At 37.2% G+C, this 24,405-nt stretch overlaps 1 protein-coding gene and 1 non-coding gene across 2 annotated transcripts in view; one reads left to right on the top strand and one right to left on the bottom strand.

Annotated features, from left to right (window-relative positions):
* Positions 1–24,405, top strand: part of CDH8 (cadherin 8) — a 380,788-nt gene that overhangs the window by 354,887 nt on the left and 1,496 nt on the right. The window contains exon 10 of the mRNA XM_052655404.1: positions 23,736–23,987. Within this exon, the coding sequence (XP_052511364.1) occupies positions 23,736–23,987 (252 nt within the window). The remainder of the gene's footprint in view (positions 1–23,735; positions 23,988–24,405) is intronic.
* On the bottom strand, positions 15,749–15,820 carry TRNAG-CCC (transfer RNA glycine (anticodon CCC)). The gene has a single exon. It is a non-coding gene; the product is annotated as a tRNA-Gly (tRNA).

Here is a 24,405-nt window from a genome sequence, read left to right as displayed (position 1 = left end):
TTTTTACTTTTATATAGAACCCTTTAGAGAAAACAAATTCTGTGCTTTCAAACTCTGTTTTCAATTCAGTTGTTCAAGGACTTACTAAGACAACAGAAACCATTTTGGGTATTTAAAACAGAAAAATGTAATGCAAGACATTGGTACCAAAGATGATTGAAAATGCCGAGAAGCCTGTTGATCTAAAGAAATACACAATGTGCGAGTTGTGAGTTAAGTTTTATTTGGGGCAATATGAGGACTACAGCTTGGGAGACAGCACCTCAGATAGCTCTGAGTAACTTCTCCAAGAGGTAGGAAGAAAGGTCAGTATATATGTAATTTTGGTGAAGGGTGAGTACATGCAATCAAGCACATATTTTTTGCAGAAGGTTTCTGCTCTTTTTGTGAAGGTTACTGATAGTCACGAGGAGCAGACATCACCATGAAGGATTTTAGCTCTTTTCTAGATATGAGAAGATTTTATGAATTGGTATCATACAGTTGGTTTCTGAAAATATCTAACTACCTGAAGACCTGTTCTGCCAGGTATTTCCAAAGCACAGACTGCCTCATTTCTGCTCTCCATCCTGAACTTTCAGAGGGTATTGAAAATCAACAGCTGCAGCAGCACATGATTTAATCCTTGTAGAGGTAGATGGCAATGCCCATGGCAAGTGCCAATTTTTGGTTGAAAAGCTAAACAAGGGACAGGGAGGCACCCTAAAGACTGACAACAAAAGAAAGTCTATGGCTGGTAAGCAAAGAGAGAAAGGAAGAATATGGAATTTCTGGAGCCCATGGTCAGTCTGGAGTTTGCTAGAAAAGTTAGAATCACAAGAGGCCAAATGGAATGAGAGGGAGCTGAAGCCACTGAGGAGGTTCAGCTGCTACAGAAACTCCACTTGAGGTAGAAAAGGAGGGAGATCAATAGCATAACTTGGAATCTCCTTTTCTTTAGCCACTGTGTTTGATTGGTTGAAACCAGCCAAACAGGATGATACTGGATCCTGCAATACAGAGCAGAACACTGGGCCATCAGGAGATGGATTTGAGTACCGGAAGTCAAATAACTGGCACAGTCTCAGTGATGAATTAGGCTTCAGGTTGGCTTTAAGGGCCTTTGACATAGACCTACAATGTATCCTGGCTTCCTTCTTACACAGCACATACCAAAAATGTAGTTAATGAAATCTGTGTGTGATTTCTGCATTTGTTATTATTGTTCTTGTTTAATTAAGCCTCTAACTAGGTTATAAACTCCATGACAGCAGCTATATCTTTTCATTGCCATATCTATTATGTAATACCTCAATCCCTGGTGGCTCAGATGGTAAAGCGTCTGCCTGCAATGTGGGACACCCGGGTTCAATCCCTGGGTTGGGAAGATCCCCTGGAGAAGGAAATGGCAACCCACTACACTACTCTTGCCTGGAAAATTCCATGGACTGAGGAGCCTGGTCCTCAGGCTACAGTCCATGGGGTTGCAAAGAGTTGGACATGACAGTGATTTCTCTCTCTTTATTATTTAATGCATAGTCTATAGATAACTTTCACAAAGTTCTTCTCAATAAACGCCTGGTGAATGAATGAATGAGGGTGAATAATCCGAGCGATTGCAGCACAGGGATTTATACACTATCGTCACACTGTAATAATGACTTGCTTATTGGTTTTCATTCTATTTCCTAACCTAGTCCTCTAACTCCACAAAGGCAAGAATGTATAACTGATCTCAAATTTTGAAAGGAAGTATGATTGCCTAGTATCATAGTATCATCATTCATGCCATATTCATAAAATCTCATAAATTTGTGGAAAAGTAGAAGAAAAGACAATAAAAAAGAAACCATCTCTTCTGAACACCATTCAGTTCAGTTCAGTTCAGTGGCTCAGTCGTGTCCGACTCTTTGCGACCCCATGAATCGCAGCACGCCAGGCCTCCCTGTCCATCACCAACTCCCAGAGTTCACTTAGACTCACGTCCATCAAGTTAGTGATGCCATCCAGCCACCTCATCCTCTGTCGTCCTCTTCTCCTCCGGCCCCCAATCCCCCCCAGCATCAGAGTCTTTACCAATGAGTCAACTCTTCGCATGAGGTGGCCAAAGTACTGGAGTTTCAGCTTCAGCATCATTCCTTCCAAAGAAATCCCAGGGCTGATCTTCACAATGGACTCGTTGGATCTCCTTGCAGTCCAAGGGACTCTCAAGAGTCTTCTCCAACACCACAGTTCAAAAGCATCAATTCTTTGGTGCTCAGCTTTGTTCACAGTCCAACTCTCACATCCATACATGACCACAGGGAAAACCATTGCCTTGACTAGACGGACCTTTGTTTGCAAGGTAATGTCTCTGCTTTTGAATATGCTATCTAGGTTGGTCATAACTTTTCTTCCAAGGAGTGTCTTTTAATTTCCTGGTTGCAGTCACCATCTGCAGTGATTTTGGAGCCCCCAAAGTCTGACACTGTTTCCACTATTTCCCCATCTATTTCCCATGAAGTGATGGGACCAGATGCCATGATCTTAGTTTTCTGAATGTTGAGCTTTAAGCCAACTTTTTCACCCTCCACTTTCACTTTCATCAAGAGGCTTTTTAGTTCCTCTTCACTTTCTGCCATAAGGGTTGTCATATACATATCTGAGGGTATTGATATTTCTCCTGGCAATCTTGATTCCAGCTTGTGCTTCTTCCAGCCCAGCGTTTCTCATGATGTACTCTGCATATAAGTTAAATAAGCAGGGTGACAATATACAGCCTTGACGTAGTCCTGTAATAAGCTAATTCTGGAGGGAGGGTATTCTCAAAGATCTCTGCTCCATGTTTCACTGGCTTTTCTAGAATTACCAAATACAGGGTCTACCTTTCCTCAAAGCTGATGAGGGTGAATAAATTAATGTCTTTTATAGTAAGGCTGCAGCTGAGCAACAAGAAGCTGAAATGGATTTTAGAATCTTTCTATTAATATAAGACCCTTAATGGGAAGACAGTCAGATTTGTGACTATGAACTCGACAAAGATATCAGTGAATGTAATGCATGATGCAATAAATATCTACAATCAACACCTCTAATAAATACATGATACTCCAATGTCCTTTGACACTTTAAAAAACCCAAATAGTGTACTTGTAAGGGCTCCTTTCAACATGCTTGTCAGGTAATCCCTGATTGTGGTTGGTTAAGGCATGGCAAAGAGAGCTGGGAATTCAAATTTGCACTTCAATGACTCTTGTAAGCATGATACTGTACTTGGGGATCTACATATATTATGTCATCAAATTCTCATTTAAAAGTAAAATGCATCCCTGTAAAGGTCCATGAAATTAAATCATGTGTGCCATTTACTGACCTTAGGGTTGGTATTGTGCTATAGGTTTTAATATACAATAGTATCTGATCTTTCTACAACTTCTACAGGTTGTATCTTATCATGGCATTATCCAGTTACAGGACTAGAAATTCAAAAAGGCTGACCACCTTGACCAAGTCCACAAAGTTTCTAAAGAGCAAAGGTATAATTAGAAAATAGCTATCTAGGTTATTTATTTTTTTAACATTTAATACAGAAAATATCAAATGTGTATAAAACTTATTGAATACCACATACCCATATCTGAAATTTCAAAACTGTCAGCTTATGCCAAGCTTATTTCATGTATCTTCTGACCACTTTTCTTGACTTGTACTTCCCTGAAGCAAGTCCTAGATAGGATATTATTCATCTTTCAACATTTTAGTATATTTTATCTAGGCTCCTTTTTAATGTAAAAACCATTTGTACATATAGAATAAATAGTTTAATGCAGAACTAGTTATTACTGGGAAATGTTAAAAACTACCATGTACTTTCACTGTGAATTGCCACTGGCAAACCAACCATTTCAGCCCACACACAGGAGGTCAATCATTATCCCAAAAGCTATACAGGATCTTTACAGATGTTCTCTTAGCTTATTGGATAGGAACAAGAATTTACAAGGAAACAAACACGGATCAGAGAACAAGTGCTGTATTTTCTCAAAAACATCTTTGCCTTTAATATAAGGGCTGTGGAGAAGGAGAAGAATAATTGAGGAAAAACACCATAAGTATAATGAATTGGAGGATATAATTGCATGTGTAGTAAAAACTAAAAAAAAACAAAACAAAACTGGAAAATACTCAACTGCAAAAACATGATAATAAAAGTAACACAAGAATTTAAAGCATTGCTTCTACATATTGCCCTGGGTATTGAGATCTTGGCAAATGAGTGTTTAAAAGTAAGAATGCAGAGCAATTAGCTGAAAATTCATATACGACATCTCTCGGGAGTCTTTTTGAACCAATTTCATTTATCCTCAGACTTTTAATATCTTCCATCTAAAATTAAAAAAAATAAAATAAAATTACTAGTTTTCCTAATAAATAAACTCTCATTGCTTCTGATCACAAAAAATTAATGAGCTGTTAAATGTCCACAGAAACTGTTTTTAGTCTTAAATGGCTTCTTGTAAAAGGAAAATGCTGTAACTCTTTTCAGAAGATTGGCTTAAATTTCACTTTGCATACACACACACAAAAGACTGAAATAAGCTCCTTTCTGTTTTAGAAAAGCGAGTTAAACAGCAGGATCTACTTATTGAGTAGTGTGAATATCTATTTTTCAAAATTTGGAATATCTTCAGAAGCTTATCCTTCTTTACTTGGAGAGATTATTTTTCCAGAGATTCAGTGAAAGTTTCTACAGTTTTTGCAAAGCATTATGCATACTGGTAGGATCATCCAGATTACTGTAGAGGACTCCTAATTTTAGGAGCCAAATGCTGTCAGCTGTCAATCCATGCACAGTATTGCTCAAAGAAACGTTCTGTGCATCGGCCTTAAGGTCATGATGCTGACTTTGCAATGCTCTTCCAATCTTTAAAGGATGTGCAGCTCTCTCATATGAATCTTCAAATGTGACAATATCCTTTTTATTTTTCAAAGTTTTAAAATGGCCTTTTGAGATATAGATTACATTTCATAAAACTCACTTATTTTATGGTGAAATTTAAGGGATTTTTTAGTAAATTTACAAAGTTGTGCCACTATCACCACTATCTAATTTTAGAACAGTGCTATCACCTTCAAATGATGAATAGGTTTGCTGATATAGAAGGCTTCGCAGGTAGCACGAGTGGTAAGGAATCTGCCTGCCAATTCATTAGACACAAGAGATGTAAGTTCGATCCCTGTGTTTGGAAGATCCCCTGGAGAAGGAAATGGCAACCCACTCCAGTGTTCTTGCCTGGAAAAATCCCATGGACAGAGAAATCTGTCAGTCTACAGTCCATGGGGTTGTAAAGAGCTGGACATGACTGAGCAATTGTCAGCAAAAATGAAATAGGCTAACCTTTCATCTCAACTATGTTTTGATAGCCAGTTCTATTTTTAATTTTCTAAATGTATTATTGTCATTTATCCACTGACAGGTGGTACCAGTTTCTAATTTGTATAATAGGGCAACCAAATGTGGGATCATCTTAAAAAACAACAACAACAACTTAGTCCTAGAAAGACTGAAGGACCCAAATATGATAAGCCAAAGAGCTGAGCTGGAGATTTTTTAGGGAAAGTTTTTTTTGCATCAGCTGAGTTAAAGTTGGAAGTTAACAGAAAAAAAAGTTGAGGTTCCCAGTGGGAGAATGAAGAACATATGAAAAATCCCAGTAAGTAAAAGTACTAGCACTTTATGTCTTCCTTTCTTAGGGCATCAGTGACAAATTATACCTATATTAGCCCTGGAAGAGTATGCCCTTTTCTCTGATTCTTGTGTTCCATGGACAGAATTACATATAGCAAATATTTGACTGAAAGAGAGTAAAAGAATAGAGACAAAAGACAATTATATCCTACTTTTGGAGAGCTGTCTTCCAAAGCTGGAAGCAAAACTAAGACTAGAGACAGCAGATGTTTTAAATTAAATGTCAGATTTTTAAAAGTCATCTTTATTGACATATAATTGACCTATGATAAACACTTTTAAGTAGAGTTGTACTCTACTTAACACATATTTTCTCCTTTTTTTTTAACCTTATATTTTACTTTATAATTTAGTTGTATGTTACTTGATGCTTTAGTTTGATGCTTTGGAATAGAAATTCATTGGAAAGTATAAAAGTATAAAATCCAAATATTCTTAAAAGATTGCAATGCTTTGCTTTATTTCAAAACTAAAGTAAGTGATAATCTTACATGTATGAATAACAATGACTATTGTTTTAAGTTTCATTAAACACTGCGCACTTCAGAACTGGAAAATGTACTTTACATGAAAACCCACATTTACTCCTCGAACACCTCCTGACCCTCAGTTTTTTAATTAGCAGTTTGGGCGCAATAAGTGTATCTGCTATGACTTTGGGGAAATTATTTAAAAATGCAATCAGGTAAGAAATAAAATTAGGATGGAAACACAATTAGGAATGATTCCAGAGCCCAAACATTAATACAACATTCTGAAATACACATCCTAAAGAAATTACACCTAATATAAACTTTTCAGGAATTAGAGTGTTAAAAAGAGACCAAATTCCCTTATAAGTCTCTTTATTTGTTAAGCATTCTTCTTAAAATTCCAAAATTGAAGAATCCAATGGTAGGGACCTCTATATCACTGCTCATTCTCAGGAAATACCATACATTTATTGTCAGTGGGGGTGGTAAGCTTGGAAAATCAAATATCATCTTGAGAATATTTTAAAAGACTCATCAAAAAATTCCTTTTATTTCAAAAGAAAGTATTAAAATGAAATCATGCATGACTTGAAAATGTATTCAGATTTCTCCACAGTGTATAACAATAGGGAATTTTATCAGATTATATTTTCAATAAAAAGAGTTTGAATGAGTTTGATGTGATTCCTATTTCAATCATAAGGGTGACCTACACAGGTATCTTTTTCTTCGATCATTTTATTTCTGCTCTCGCCATCTGTATTTTAACCTGTTAATATGTGGGTGAATTTGAGGAAAAGCAAATCAGTTTGACCTTTAATGTAAAGTCATTTTTGTATGATCAAAACAGTACTATTTCCAAGACTATAAAGAACGTGGATTTTAAGATTCAAAAGCACGTGCCATTCTCAGCAACCTGGGAGGAATGATAATGTGACCACTACTTGCATGATAATTTTATCTACATAACTGCCTTCCATCCTCTTGCCTTCACTGTATATTAAGACTTCTGCCCAAAGATATATGTTTAGCCAAGCTATTTTAATATAACTTATTAAACTTTAAAATGATTCAACGACAAACACTGGACTTCAGCTCGCTGTAGGATGCCACATTTTCTTGCATCATTTCCCTTCTTTTTTAGCAGCTATTTTACCCCTAAACCAGAAAAGAAGGAATTATACAGGAAAATTGCTATCAGCCGCTACCCCTGCTGGATTACAGAACCCAGAGCATAATAGCTTCCCCAGTGGAGCCTCTGAAGGCTTGGCCAAGCCATTAACCACTGCTCACACCTAAGGGAGCAACAGAGTAGAATGGCTCTCAGGCATCTCAGGAGATTTTTATGCAAACAAACTTTATTTGAAATGCAGATGTCCAGGGCCTAGCCCCAGAAATTCTCATTCAGTCCATTTACAGTAAAATCCCAGAATATGCATTTTTAACATGCCCAGCTATCTATTTGTATCTGAATTTTTCAGTTGGCTTTTGTTTGTATGAATATTTGCTCAGATCATTAAAAAGGTCTGGGACTTTCCTAGCAGTCCAGTGGTTAAGACTTCGCCTTCCATTGCAGGGGGAACAGGTTTGATCCCTGGTTGGGGAGATAAGAGCCCACATGTCACAAGGCCAAGAAAGAGAAACATAAAACAGAGAGAGTATTGTAACAAACTCAAATAATTTAAAAATCATCCATATCAAAAACAAATAAATGAAAATAAATAAATGAATTTAGAATGTTAAGATGAACGAAATTTATCAGAATCTCATATATAATAGACACTTTACTTTCAAAATTAATGTAGTAATATATGTAACATTAGTGACATATGATCCTCTCATTGCATTGTATTTTGTAGGAGTGGATATATCTTGGACTTTCAAAGTAGTGCTTTGCATTCTGGGTCTCTTGTAACACCCTGACTTACTCATATTCACTGATGACTGTTATGTATTTGTTCAACAAACGAAAACTACTATATTTGCTTTGCATTTACTTTATAATCAAATCTCCATTACGTCTCTGAATTAGATATGCCAAGAATCCTCAGGATTCTGTTTGTTCCTGTTGCTTCCTTCATAAAGGAAATTTTCAGTTTTCAGATGATTACTGAATCAGAACTTCCCCCACATTAACAAAGGAAGATGTGAAGTTATCAGATACAAGGGGGAAGATGTATATAAAATTACATAGCCACAAAATTGATATGAGAAATGGGATCAAGAAACAGATTTTTGGAAATGGAGAAGAATGGGCATTGCATGATATTAGTTCCACGGTTGATAGACTGAATTTGTGATAATGACCATCCAAGTGGATGTACCCAGTAGGTAGGCAGAGGAGGCATAGGGCTAATATTTTAGATAAATATTATCTGGTAAATCAGGTACCAATACAATAAATATTGTCTGAAATCAGGTAAGAAATAGATTCAAACAAATAACGAAGCAGTTAGAAAAAAAGGTTGAGAACAGAATGTTATGGAACAGAAAAATGGTGATTATAGGGACAAGAGGCGATGCTGTTCTCTGTACTTCTGCCATTTAACAAACCAGCCCTTGCCTCCAAACCCAGTTCACATTCTACTCTTCCCTTAAAGCCCCTCTCATTTGTGTCTATGATGAAAGGTGCAGATGGCCATGCAGGAGACACGGGTTCAGTTCCTGTTTGGGGAAGATCCTCTGGAGAAGGAAATGGCAACCCAGCCCAGTATTCTTGCCTGGGAAATCCCATGGACAGAGGAGCCTAGTGGGCTATATAGTCCATAGGATCACAAAAGATTCGGCCACGACTTCGCGACTAAACAACAAACAAGGACAGATGGCATAGAGGACCACAGGGGATATAAGAGCAGAGATCAAAGGACAGGGATCACGGTTAGAGAATGATCATCAGCTGACTCACATTTTAACTTGCTGTTAACATGCTATTTTCTCTCCCCTCTGAGTCAGATGTTCCTTGAGATCAGTAATCATAAACAACAACTACAATAAAGCCACCCATTTATTCATTCAACAAAGATTCATTAAAATCTTACCACAGAGACTGCCATATGTGCCACACGTGGTAGACAATAGGAGACATTCACTTAAGACAAAATCTCTGCATTCAAGGACCTTCCAGCTGGTGAGACAGAACCATCACCCCTGACTGCATCGCAGCATGCTGGGTGAATATGTGCCCAGGAAGACTTTCCTCTCACAGCGATGTCTTGGATACAGTAGGAACTGAATAACTGAGGACAGAATGAACTGAATGTGTCAGCGTGGATTTGAAAGACTTCAAGATGGAGGCATGGGAGATGGCAAAGGAAAATGGATTTGTACCATTTTCGGTGACTTTCACTTTACATCTTATACTGGAGTGAGTAGCCATTTCCTTCTCCAAGGAATCTCCCTGACTCAGGGATCAAACTTGGGTCTCCTGCATTGCAGGTAGATTCTTTACTATTTGAGCTACCAGGAAAGCCCATAGAGTGTTGTACCGAATACTTTTGGATGCTGTTATAATACTATATTCCTGCCTACCTGTGGCCTTGACCACTTAATTTTCCCCTTGTCTCTGATAAAGGTGTTATGGACTGGAGAAACTGCCCTTGGCACACTTTCTCTTTATCTTATCCTTGAGCTTTAATATAACCTTCTTAGAGCCCACTTCTATTTCCTTCTTTAGGGGACTTTTGCTAAGATGATAGAGGAAGTGTAGAAATACATTGGACTTGGTAATTCTTAACAGTCAGCTAAGAAACCTTGAGTAAATGATTCTGTTATTCAAAAAACTTGTTTATCATGTGTTTAATGGACATAAGAATGTCTTCCTTGCCTCTGTCAATAATAGTTAATCAGACTTATGGATTATATTAGTTTCCTAGGGCTGCCATAACAAATAATCATAAGCTGAGAAGCTTAAAACAAGAGATGAATTCTTTCCCAGTGTAGGAGCCAGAAGTCTGATATCAAGGTGTTGGCAGCATCGGTCTCTTTAGAGACTCTGGAGGAGAATTCATTCTCCTGCAGCTTCTATTCACTGCAGGCATTCCATGGTTGTGGCCACATGTCCACATCTGCCTCTGTGGTCACATTCTCTCTTCCTTTTTTCTGTGTTAAGTCTCCCTCTGACTTACTCTTACAAGGACACATGTTAACAAACTTTCTTATAAAGATACATGTTATTGGATTTAGGACCCATTTGGTAATCCCAGATAAACTCTTCATTTTAAGATTGTTAACTTGATTGCATCTGCAAAAACCCTTTTGCAAGTAAGGTAACATTTACAGATTCCAAGGAAAAGAACATAAACGTGTCTCCTTGGAGGTCACCACTCAGACCACTACACTAAACACCATCTTCAGATGTCTAAGAATAAATTTCCTTCGATATTATCCATTTAGAAACAGGGCTGCCCTGGTGGCTTAGTGTAAAGAACTCGCCTGCCAGTGCAGGAGACAGGTGTTCAATCTCTGATCCACATGCCGCAGAGGAACTAAGCCCGAGCCACAACTCTTGAGCCTGTGCTCTAGAGTCCAGGAGCCGCAACAACGGAGTCCACATGCCATAACTACTGAACCCCTTCCATCATAACAAGAGAGTAACCCACTCTTGCCACGCAGCAATGAAGATCCAGCACAGCCAAACCCCCCCACCCAAAACAGTGTATGTGCCTTCTTAAAGAATTTTGGAACATGCTTAAATTTCATAGATTACTTTAAAAAATCCTAACTTTTGTAAAGTGAAAATCATAGCTCATCCTCTGTACATTTCATCTGCCAGATGTCAATTTTGCAAATATTTACAGAATTGTAGTGCATGGTTATAAAGGAATAAGCTTTGTTTTTCTGTTTAAAAAAGTGCTGATTTTTTTATATATGTAATTGTAAAATGCTGACTAAACATTAACTTTGGAATTAGTCTAAGACCTTCTAAAAGAATTCACAGTGATAGTTTTCTAAAGTCAAAGTTAACCTTGGTCAATATTTTATGGCTAGATATACATACTTTATTATCAAATATTAGGAGATTTGGATGGAGAGGGAAATGGCAACCCACTCCAGTATTCTTACCTGGAAAATCCCATGGACAGAGGAGCCTGGCAGGCTACAGTCCATGTGGCCACAAACAGTCAGACATGACTGAAGCGACTTCACACACACACAGGAGATTTGGAAACGAATCAACATTCGGACACAGCTGAGCAACTGAGCATGCAACATTCAGAGAAACATTGAGACTATTGACATCAGGTGGCATGGTGAATGGTTTAATGAGAAAACGGGGGGGGAGGGGGGAATGACAAATGATGTAATTAGGTGACAGAATATCCAATTGCATGTGGCACACTTGGTACATTGGTAAACTTTCAGTGAATCATGTGGAAAATTATAAAGGTACCAGAGGAGACTGGCTTCACAGAGTCTTAATTTTTATCAATGCATTAGAGTCTGATTGTTTCCAACCAAACTTAGTGTTCGAAGTAAAAATACATAAACGCAGTGGAAATGCTATGATCTATGGCAATGGCACCCCACTCCAGTGCTCTTGCCTGGAAAATCCCACGGACAGAGGAGCCTGGTAGGGTGCAATCCATGGGGTCGTGAAGAGTTGGACACGACTGAGTGACTTCACATGCATCATATTCTTAGATATTATACACTATATATAGGCATATATCTACTATGTTGAAACCAATGGATTTGGTATCTTTATTGCTTTGCTAAGTTTTTAGAAATAAACGGACACAACACAGTGCTAAGAACTTAATTAAATTTCTTGTCCATACCTACTGAGCAGAGCACCATTTTCCCTTTGTTTTGGCCTTCTTGCCATTTCCATTCCATTTGATTTGACCAAGAAAAAATGAATTAAATTTGCAAGTAAAATGACAGGAGACATTTCTCAAAAAGGCATAATATCTACTGATCTTCTTTTCATCTATTCCTTTGTCATAAACATTTGTCTGGCAAGTGCCTTCATTAACTCTGGCTCCTTGTTGCTTAGGCTTTAATCTAACCGGATGAACAATAGCTATAATTCTATGATTTCAAATAAAGGGGACCTAGACCAAAGTAAACTTTCTGTATCAGGGCAACAATAATAGATAAACTACCCTGAAACAAATAGAGAATTTAGGTTTGCCAGCTTTGTTTTATCTGAAGAAAAAGACAACAAACGTAGAGAGAAATGGGATATTTAAATACTATAAACAATAATAATGGCCACTATTGTTTCATTAAAACACACAAAAAATAAATGGAAGGAAGGGAGAGGGGGAGGAGGGAAGGAGGGAAAAGGAAGAAAGGAAGGAATATGCATATAGAACTAATAAGTAACTATAGCATTATCTAGGTAGCCAGTCAATGAGGTCACTAAGAATCGGACATGACTGAGCAACTTCACTTTCACTTTTCATTTTCATGCATTGGAGAAGGAAATGGCAACCCACTCATGTTCTTGCAGAGAATCCCAGGGACAGGGGAGCCTGATGGGAGGCTGTCTATGGGGTCACACAGAGTAGGACCCGACTGAAGCGACTTAGCAGCAACAGCAGCAGCAAGCCTGCTGCAGCAAAATGCTTCAGACTGGTGGCTTCAACAACACAGTTTTCTCACCGTCCCAGAGGATAGGAAGTCAAGATCAAAGTGTAGGCAAGATAGGATTCATCCTGAACCCTCTTTTTCAAACTGCTTATAGATGGTCACCATCTCTCTGTACATTCTCATAACCTTTTCTTTGTTTCCACATGGATAGAGAAAGAGCTCTCTGACATCTCTATATTCTGTAGACACCATCCTATAGCATCAGGACCCACCCTTATAATCTTCTTTAATCTTAATTACTTCCTTCATCTCACAAGCTAGTAAAGTAATGCTCAAAATTCTCCAAGCCAGGCTTCAGAGATACATGAACTGTGAACTTCCAGATGTTCAAGCTGGTTTTAGAAAAGGCAGAGGAACCAGAGATCAAATTGCCAGCATCCACTGGATCATTGAAAAGCAAGAGAGTTCCAGAAAAACATCTATTTCTGCTTTATTGACTATGCCAATGCCTTTGACTGTGTGGATCACAATAAGCTGTGGAAAATGCTGAAAGAGATGGGAATATCAGACCACCTGACCTGCCTCTTGAGAAATCTGTAATGCAGGTCATGAAGCAACAGTTTGAACTGGACATGGAACGACAGACTGTTTCCAAATAGAAAAAGGAGTATGTCAAGGCTGTATATTGTCACCCTGCTTGTTTAACTTATACACAGAATACATCATGAGAAATACTGGACTGGATGAAGCACAAGCTGGAATCAAGATTGCCAGGAAAAATATCAATAACCTCAGTTATGTAGATGACACCACCCTTAAGGCAGAAACTGAAGAACTAGAGAGCATTTTGATGAAAGTGAAAGAGGAGAGTGAAAAAGTTGGCTTAAAGCTCAACATTCAGAAAACTAAGATCATGGCATCTGGTCCCATCACTTCATGGGAAATAGGTGGGGAAACAGTGGAAACAGTGTCAGACTTTATTTTGGGGGGCTCCAAAATCACTGCAGATGGTGACTGCAGCCATGAAATTAAAAGACGCTTATTCCTTGGAAGGAAAGTTATGGCCAACCTAGATAGCATATTCAAAAGCAGAGACATTACTTTGCCAACAAAGGTCTGTCTAGTCAAGGCTTTGGTTTTTCCAGTGGTCATGTATGGATGTGAGAGTTGGACTATAAAGAAAGCTGAACGCTGAAGAATTGATGCTTTTGAACTGTGGTGTCGGAGAAGACTCTTGAGAGTCCCTTGGACTGCAAGGAGATCCAACCAGTCCATCCTAAAGGAAATCAATCCTGGATATTCATTGGAAGAACTGATGCTGAAGCTGAAACTCCAATATTTTGGCCACCTGATGCTAAGAGCTGACTCATTTGAAAAGACCCTGATGCTGGGAAAAATTAAAGGTGGGAGGAGAAGGGGATGACAGAAGATGAGATAGTTGGATGGCATCACCCACTCAGTGGACATGAGTTTGAATAAACTTTAGGAGTTGGTGATGGACAGGGAAGCCTGGCGTGCTGCAGTCCTTGGGTCACAAAGAATTGTACATGACTGAGCGACTGAACCAAACTGAACTGAACTGAACGCCCTTAAAGACTCCATCCCCAAAGACAGCCACAATGGTGGGGGTGCGGGGGGCGGAGTCAGAGTTTCAATATGAATTCTTGAGTCACACAAGTTCAGACTATAACAAACACTTTTTAATTTATTTACTAAAGGAAATTTTTCTTATAAGGGTACTAATGTACCTTTGAAGAAAGGTCATTTGATTTCCAATTCCAAATGATTCAAAGACTGAATATCAAGAATCAAGAGGAAATTCTTTCTAGAAACCAGAGAAGATACTTACTTGGATTAGGAGCCCTTTCCTGAATGTAGGACTAAGTCATCCAATTTCAACTCGGTAAAACAGAATTCTGGTGTGTACCTCTTTAAATGATGGTGTTTCAGATATTTTAGAGCAATGTTTCTTCCTCCCTGAGTCTTCTCTACTTGAATATAAGCATCCTCAGTTTATTGTTCATGTTACAGGATATTAGGCAGGTCCAGGGAAAGACTTGGAAACCATCAATATTTCTCTTAAATTTCCATATTAGACTCTGGCTATATATTCTTTCCAATAGCCTGAAACTAAACCTTCTCACTGATTTATTTGAACCATAATATAATCCTCTATGACAACATAAATGGAAATAAAGATGAGTCTCACAAAATATGGGTAATGATTACTTGCTCATTTATTTATTCAGCAAATATTTGCTTAGTATTCATTATGCATCTTAAATTGGTTATTTGTTACTTGGAAGTTCCTAGTTCATTTCTGTATCCCCAGTGGTCTATCATATACCCATTATGACAACATTTTTTGTGATGAGTGTTTTGATGAAATTGAAAAAGTTTTTAGAAGATTATATAACTAATTTATCTGGGGAGATTGGGGATGACTAGTAAAGGAAATTTTCCCCAAAGAAGTGATATTTAAGCACAGACATAAAGATTGCCTGAATATTAATAATTCAAATTAGGGCTAAGGAGGGATAGAGAGATTATCAGGCATAAAAAAAGAGCACATATAAAAGCTCTGAAGACAGAAGATGCTTAACTCAGAAAAGACCAGGAGGGCTAGAACAAAGAAAGAAAGAAAAGAGACAAGACCAAATAAATATAGGTTAAACAATGTGACTAATGTTGTTATAAGCGTCTTTGTTCTGCGCCAGGTCCCATGCTGGAGACTGAGTAGAGCTGTGACAAAGGCTAGTTAGTCTCCCTCAAGGAGCTTAGAGTCTAGCAAGATAATACACAAATGTATTGAATATTATCTGTTTGTCTCTATAAAGTCAAAACTATTGCACAAAACTTCTAAGAACTTAATTTTAAGATGGCTGCCTTTGTTAGAGCTTGTAGCAGTTTCCAGTTTATAACAAGTGTTCTGGAATAACACCTCGGCAAAACTAAGAATATAAGTAACTTTAAAAAATGTATTTATTTATTTCTTTGTCTGTGCCAGGTCTTAGTTGCAGCATGTGGGATCTCTTTCCCTGACCAGGGATGGAACCTGGGCCCCTGCATTGGGAGCACAGAGTCCTAACCACTGGACCACCAGGAAGTCCTCAAGTAGCTATTTGTATTCAAAATTATTCTGTTGTCAAAATCTGAAAGAAATTTCATACATAATGGCATAATTGCAATGTGCTATCTGAAAGCAAGCAAGTCTATGCACCCACTGCTTACCTGGTCCTTTCTTTATTTAGTGTATCCCTTGTATTACTCAGACAAGGAGAAAGGAACCTAACTATACCACTGCTGCTGCTGCTGCTGCTGCTGCTGCTGCGTCGCTTCAGTCGTGTCCAACTCTGTGCGACCGCATAGACGGCAGCCCACCAGGCTCCCCCGTCCCTGGGATTCTCCAGACAAGAACACTGGAGTGGGTTGCCATTTCCTTCTCCAATGCATGAAAGTGAAAAGTGAAAGTGAAGTTGCTCAGTGTGTCCGACTCTTAGCGATTCACTACTTAGGCATATTTTCATTTTAAGTATGCCTGGTGCTATTAGTCCACCTTAACACCCTTTCATGATCTTTCCTTCAATAGTTGGTCATAAACAGAAACAAATGGGTGTGGAGTATGAAGCAAGGTTCTGAAAATGGAGTCATTCATCTTCCTAGGTATAAGGCTCATAAGCAAAACATTATAAAAGGATGAGGAAGCAGGAAAATCCCTAACTGAGAAAAATGCTAGGGAATATTCCACCTATTGAGGGTATCAGAGAACTAGGTGATAATGTTTTTATGTTTCTATCTCAAGGTAACACAACTGCACTAGATGGGAGCAGCTGGATACTAATCTATCCAGCTGGATATTAGTCCACACTAGAGAATTTAAGAGCCTACTTTCTTCTTAAATAAATCTTGGCACAATATTGTTCTATATTTGTCAAACTCTGTAACTATATACTCAACTTCAAGAGATGTAATTTAAAAAAAATCATCAGTTATGTGTCTATGGACTTGCAGCGATCATTTCATCTTTTATGTTTCATGTATTTTCCATTTTTATAAAATGTCTGTGTTTTCTCTGATAAGTCATTATTAAGGTATTATCCTCTTACATGTGTTATGTTCAAAAAGAAAAAAAATGCAGTAAATATAATTAAGATAAGAAGCCATAGGATAGAGCAGGTTAAGTTTCTAAGACAACAAGATGATATAAAATGGAAATGCATCTACATATGAAGGATTGTAATGAAGGTTTTTAAATAACATAACAATATAACTGAAGCCAAGTTTAGAGGTAGTGACAGCTAAGTCCTTGATATGACTGCTTTTCCCCTTTACATCGCTGTGAAGCAAATAAATGAAAGAAAAAATTAAATTGAAAAAAATTAGAGTACACTTTTATAAGCAGTGTCTTCAAATAAGTACCTTCAGTTATCTTACTTAATGCTGAAAGTCAAAAGCTATTTTCTCTTTTTTTAATATCAAGAACAAGGTACACGTGTGTACCATAATTTCTTATATTAAAAATTATATTTGAGATTCTTGTTAGTATAGTAAGATAGGAGAAAATTCATATAGGCATTAACCCTAGACGTATCCCTCTAAGCACTGCTATAGCTACATTCATTAAATTTTGATTGACTGCATTTTCACTTATGTTGTCTCATATTTTTTTTAATTTTCCTTTTGATCTCTTTATTAAGTCATTGGTTATTGAGGACTACATTGTTTAATTTCCACATATTTGTGAGTTTCCTCCAATTATTTTCTATTATTGATATCTAATTTCATTCCATTATGGTCAGAGAATCCATTTTGTATTATTTACATCCTTTTAAATTTATGGAGGTTCATTGTATGGCCTATCCTATGATCCATAATGCAGGATGCTCAATGTGTACTTGAGAGGAATATTCTATTGTATTTGGGTGGAGTATTCTATTAATATGTTAGGTATAGTGGATTCATACCGTTGTTCAAATCTTCTATTGCTTATTTACTTCTGACTAGTTGTTTTATCCTTGCCTGGAAAAATCCCATGGATGGAGGAGCCTGGTAGGCTGCAGTCCATGGGGTCGCTGAGGGTCGGACACTGAGCGACTTCACTTTCACTTTTTACTTTCATGCATTGGAGAAGGAAATGGCAACCTACTCCAGGGTTCTTGAATCCCAGGGACGGCGGAGCCTGGTGGGCTGCCGTCTATGGGGTTGTACAGAGTAGGACATGACTGAAGCAACTTAGCAGTAGCAGCCGTTGTTTTATTCATTACTGAAAGTATAATATTGGAATACCAAATCATTACTTTTGAAATCTTAGTTATTATATGCTCCACAATATGTTATGTATGCACAGTTTTATACAGTTGCTTTTTAAAAGTTAAGAAAAGAGAAAAACTATGCATTTATACTGTCTTCTATAACTACATAATTACTTCTCCTGATGTTCTTTGTTTTTAGTGTGGAGTTGAATTACCATCTGGGGTTATTTGTTATTTGCTTTCAGTCTGAAGAACTTCCTTTCTTGTTTCTTTTAAGACATGTCTTCTGGTGACAAATTCCCTCAATTTTTTGTTTATCCGGGAATATCTCTATTTCATTTTTTTTGAAAGACAGTCTTGCTGAATATATGATTCTGGGTTGAAAGTTTTTGATTTGAGCATTTTAAATGTGCTAGCCTTCTTTCTTCTTGGGTCCACTGTTTCTATAAAAATTCAGTTGTTAATCTTATTAAGGTTCCCTTGGAAGTGATGTCAACTTTCTCTTGCTTTCAGAATATTCTTGTCTTTTAGTTTCAGTACTTTTTTCTGTCTCTTTGTTAGTGTCTTTGTGTTTACCTTGATTTTTGTTGGTTTCTCAAGGTGGAAACTAAGGTTTCCAAAAAGTTTTGAAGTTTTTCAGTCGTATTTTTTCTTTTTCTTTCCTTGTCTCCTCATATTTTCATTGCAGGTATATTGGTGAACTTAATTTTGTCCCATATATTTCTAGGGCTCTATTCATTTTTCTTTTTTTCCCTATATACTTCAGTTTGCAAAATTTCTATTGATCTATCTCCAAGTTCACTAATGCCTTCTTTTGCCAATTCAGATTTACAGTTTAGCTATTGTAATTTTTCATTTAGTTACTGTACTTTTCAGCTCCATAGCTTCCATTAAGTTCTTTTTAAAAAAATAATATCTATCTCTGTATTTATATTCTCTACGATATGAGATTGTCATCATGCCTCCATTTCATTCTTAAATGGTTTACTGTAGTTCTTTGAACACATTTACAATGGTTTCTTAGAGGTCTTTGTTGAACTAGATTTTTGTTTGCTCTCATGGAGCAAACCTGCTCCCACCTGCTTCCCACTTCCCATCCCTACCCTGTTTATGGGTCATGCTTTCTTGTTTCTTTGAATGTCTTATACTCTTTTGTTGAAAACTAGACATTTTTAGAGAATATATTATATTAACTCTGGATATTGACCTTTCAGCCAAGACATGTTATTGTAATTTGTTCATTTATTTGTTTAGTAACTGGCTGGATTATTTTAGTGTGGTCTGTCTTCCCTCTACAATGTTAAGCCTTTGATGTTTCACCTCAAGGGATCCCAGCCTTGGGTTTGCCCACAGTCACCAGCAATGGCAGTGGTTTTGGCAGAGTTCTCTCTTTCCTTGACTACACCCAAGTTGTTACACTTCACTAGTCGCTAGATGCTTTCTGTATTGTTCTTAATTCAGAAATCATCTAAATTATTCTTAATTCAGAAATCATCTAAATCACTAATCCAACCAAATCTGGGCTCCTTCAGAAGGGTATTTCCCTCAGTGTTTTAGAATTGTTCTGACCCAGGCAAGCTCCTCTCCAGCTCTTTTCTAGTTTTTAGGTTCCTAGGTTCTTTACTTCTCAACTGAGGCAAAACATTGAGCCACTGGCTTTGAAGCTGAGTTGGAGACTATGCTGTTTTTCTCTGAGTGACACCTCTACTTTAGGAGCTGGGCACTTGACATGAGGGTACAGTAGCCTCAAGTCTTTTTTGGCTTGGCTCTGCCAGTGTGAAACCACTGTCATAATTCAGGGCAAGCACAACTGAAGCTCTGAATTCCCCGTGAAGCCTTGCCAAGGTAGAGCCTCTGCTGCACAAGCAGGGGCAGCAAGGAAGAAAGGGACCCTGCCTTGTCCACACCGACTCAGAACCCAGTCTGTCAAGAGGTAGTTAGGAGCAGGGTGAGAACTGGTGACACTACCCTGCAACTGCTAGCTGTGGCAGGGAGGAAGCTCTGTGCTCTTGGCTGGACCAGTTTGGAGTACAGTTTCCACCTTGCAGAGCTGAGAGAAGGGTGAAGAAGCTAGCTACCAGGTTGTAGTTGGAACACCATACTCAAGTCATTCCTACCAGGCTCTACTACGCTTCCTGAATAAATGTTTCTCTGTTTGGTGCCCTTCTCCAGAACTATTTAAGCAAACTAAGTTTGCTTAAATTTTATTTTATAAGTTTTATAAACTGTAATTCCAGTTCCACTGTGGAATTCTCCACATTATCATGCTCCTCATATGTATCTCTGGGTTAAGAGATATTCTTGTAAGTAAAAAAAAAAAATGTTTTAAAGGGTGGTTGAAATTAAATCCAATATGAAAGTTATATTTTATATACTAGCAACAATGAGATGAAAATATAATATTAAAAAGGTAATAAGTACTAAAGCAACTATATATATATAATATTAAGTGTAATGAAATATGTGAAAATATCTTGCAGCTAAAATAAAAACATTTTAAAATATATTAAATAAAAAGAAACACAGACTTGATATAAAAGACTAAAGTTATCAATTCTCTTAATTTATTTACATCTTAATATAATTTCAAGTAAAACTCTTATAGGAATGTTCATGGAACTTGGTTATCTATTCTGCATTTGTCAGAGATTAGCAAATGAGCAAGAATAACTGAAATATTCCTAAAGAAGAACATAATTGAAAAAACAAACATCATGATTTATTATGAATTTTTCATACATAGAAAGCATAGTATTGATACAAGATTAGAAAAACAGAGCTCTGGAACATAATAGAGAGCCTAAAAGGATGAAGATACACAAAATTTTGATTTGTGAGAAATGAGAATTGAATGTTAGTTGGTAAGAGATAAATTACTCCACAATTAACCTTGGGAAAATCAATGATCAGTACAGAAAAATATCGATACTATACAATTGCTTAAATGTGAAAGGCAACATCTTATGAAAAGTAATTTTTATGTAATTAATAATTTAAAAAATAAGGCTAAATTACAAATCATTAAAGAGACTGATAAAATTGACTACATTGAGATTAAAAGTTTAATAAAATGAAAAGGCATCATATGTTTTAAAGAAATAAAGCAGAACTTTATTGAACATATTTGCAACATGCAATTTAGAAGGAATATGTATTTCAAATACCTGAATTTGAAGTATGTGAAACTGCTAATATTCAATGGGTTTTTGGGGGTTGTGAAATAATGACAATTCAATTTGGCCTAATAAAATAATTAATAATAAATGTAAATACCAACTGAAAATATGGTAAAAAATATTAATAGGCAAATAGGCACTTGACTTTGCCTGGAGGTAGCAGGTGAAAGTTATCATAAATGACCCGTGAACTTCCTTTACTTAGTCAGTAATTTTTCTTTATATAGAAAGAGAGCAACATATGCAGGTACCAGGAATAGTAAAAGAAAAAAATAAGTGTGAGTTAGGTCTAAGACCCATCAATGCTTTTCTAAGTAATAAAGGAGATAGCTTTGTTCTGCAATGAGTAATACTCCTGCTGCAGTTTCTAAATTATCATTATAGATTGTTTAAAGAGAGACTATGCAAAGATAGTTTTTCATATAAATAATGTTAACCACAAAAAGACAAAAACCTCCATTGTAATTTTATTAATTGCATCTTGAAGAACAATTCCCATCTTCTGTTTTGAACTATGGTATATGAAATCATCCACAAATATTCCTTGTACTAATTAACTGTACTCAAACTTGTCTCACACTTTCTGGAAATATAACACACACAGCTATATATTTGGTATCTGTTTTGAGATAATGTTCTCCTGCTTTTAGCTTACTGGCATTTCCTTCTATGCCGTGGAAATAAAGATTACTAGATCATTTGGAATATCACTGCTTACTTCTACTAGAGACCTCTTTTCACTTTTCAAATTACTAAATAATGAGACACAATCAGAAATAACTTAGAAAAAAAAAGTGAACTCAGAGATTTTTTTTCTCTCTAACTGCTTACTATCAAGACACTGTAGGTCTGCATATATCTTAAAGCAAAGACAAATATAATTTATACATTTATTTTAGGGAAAGTCTGTCACATTTTTTGAATTCTGGTATTTGCTTCCCTGGTGGCTCAGATGGTAAAGAATCCACCTGCAATGCAGGAGACCTGGGTTTGATCCCTGGAGGAGGGCATGGCAACCCACTTCACTAATCTTTCCTGGAGAATCCCCGTGGACAGAGGAGCCTGGTGGGCTATCGTCCACGGGGTTGCAAAGAGTCAGACACAACTGAGCAATTAAACACAGCATGTGTGTGTTAGTCGCTCAGTCGTGCCCTACTCTTTGCGACCCCATGGGCTGCAATCCACCAAGTTCCTCTGTCTATGAGATTTTCCAGGCAAGGATACTGGAGTGGGTTGCCATTTCCTTCTCCAGGGGATCTTCCCAACCCAGGGATCGAACCCAGGTCTCCTGCACTGCAGGCAAATTCTTTACCGACTGAGCTACAAGGGAAGCCCAAACACAGCATAGCACCACACATTGTACTATATGGTACAGAAGATTTAACACATTTACCTAAAAATCATTTGAGTGGAGTATCTGTTCATGTATTTGAGTATTCTAGAAATCACTGGGGCATCTATGACCAGGAACTGTACCACAGTGGTTTGGAATGTCTGCCTTAAAATGCAACAATGAGACAGACAAATGTTCTGGGGTCTGCAAACTTGTCAATATTTGAAAATATCCCCCTGAAATAATCATTTTGCCCAAATAGTACTGCACACATTAATCAAAGTTACATTTATTTGTTTTTGGCTTGAATATCAGTATGAAATAATCAGTGTTTCCATCTGAATAACCCTATGTCTTTCATTAATTGAAATGAGAAAACAGACATATATATACACACATATACATATATAGCTACAGTTCATGACATAGGGATGAATGACAACAAAAAGTTGCGGTTGAAATTCATTTTGGGAGTGAAATTTTGAGATTCATAGGGCTACCATGGGACCAATCACTTCTCACTAGTCAGTTCTACTTTGAACTAAAGTATGCCCTTAAGTGTCCTTAAGTGTTGCTCCAGATAAACAGTATACATTTCCATATAATTTATACATGAAAAATGGATCACCTGCTCCTATGACTTCTCATTTAATTCTTATTTGTGTAACCACTACAGGTTTTCTCTACAGAATTCTAAAATATGTGGCATATCTCCTCCAGTTGGCAGTAAATTGGACTTTTGTGTATCTTAATGTAAATGCTCTAGAGCATAAATGACCCTTTTTATATTAATAGGTACCTGTGAGAATCAAGTGCATTGTTTTGTATGCCATACTGTCATAAAGTCTATCTTGTAACATAAAGCTTTTCAAATATGGCTTTCAAATGTGGTGAAATTATAGCCTAGTTTTCATTGTCCAGATAAAGAACATGAAACTTATTTATGGGGACTTCAGGTAATTTGTGTTCTATAAAAGGACACTTGAAGATTATTTTTGCAAGAGAAATCCTTTGCATTTACAAGGTGAGGGTGAAACTCCATTAGTTTATCCTGAGGCCATCGTCTTTGAACCTGTTAGGGTGTGTATGGCCCATGCCAATTGGGAAAATGGGAAAAGGGAAGAAGAGAGCATGACTGGTTCAGTGGAACTGGGATTGTCATGAGGATTGCAGAGGATTTATGAACTAGAAAAACAAACGGCTGTTGTTCAGGCAGCCATTTTGAAATGATGCAAACTATTTTAATTTTCATTTTTCCAGATAACTCGCTCAGCATTTTGGCAAAGCATAATGGATTCAACCGCCAGAAGCAAGAAGTCTATCTCTTACCAATCATAATCAGTGACAGTGGGAATCCTCCGCTGAGCAGCACTAGCACCCTGACCATCCGGGTCTGTGGCTGTAGCAGTGATGGCGTTGTCCAGTCTTGTAATGTTGAAGCTTATGTACTTCCGATTGGACTCAGTATGGGCGCCTTAATCGCCATATTAGCATGCATCATTTTGCTGCTAGGTATGTACTTTCTTCATAGTCTAATGGTCACCATTTTTCTGGTTCATAAATGACTGTAAATAAGGACAGAGACCCCTAACTCGACCTAGAAAATCCTAGTCAATATTCTGTGGAAGAAAAACTCTTTTCCACTTCTTCAAGCTTTGAGGTCACCAAGAGGGAAAAAAAAGGATTGCAATAGTAAATGTCCAGTTGGAGAGAAATGTTCATTGCCTTTTTCAATTCCATCACCCGTGAAAAGATAAACTACAAATAGTTGTGGTGGAAGTGGGGATGGACCTTTATGTGGTTATAACAGGAACTGTTACATAAAAAGACCTGCAGGGCTTCTGATGCACACCAGTTTACTTTAAGAGGGGGCTCTCATATGTCCAAAATACTCTTTTATCTAAATAGTGTATGGATTGGGTTGCTGAAT

Source organism: Budorcas taxicolor, chromosome 18 (genome assembly GCF_023091745.1).
Source record: "Budorcas taxicolor isolate Tak-1 chromosome 18, Takin1.1, whole genome shotgun sequence".
Classification (NCBI taxonomy): domain Eukaryota; kingdom Metazoa; phylum Chordata; class Mammalia; order Artiodactyla; family Bovidae; genus Budorcas; species Budorcas taxicolor.
This window is presented reverse-complemented; position numbering and strand designations above follow the sequence as displayed.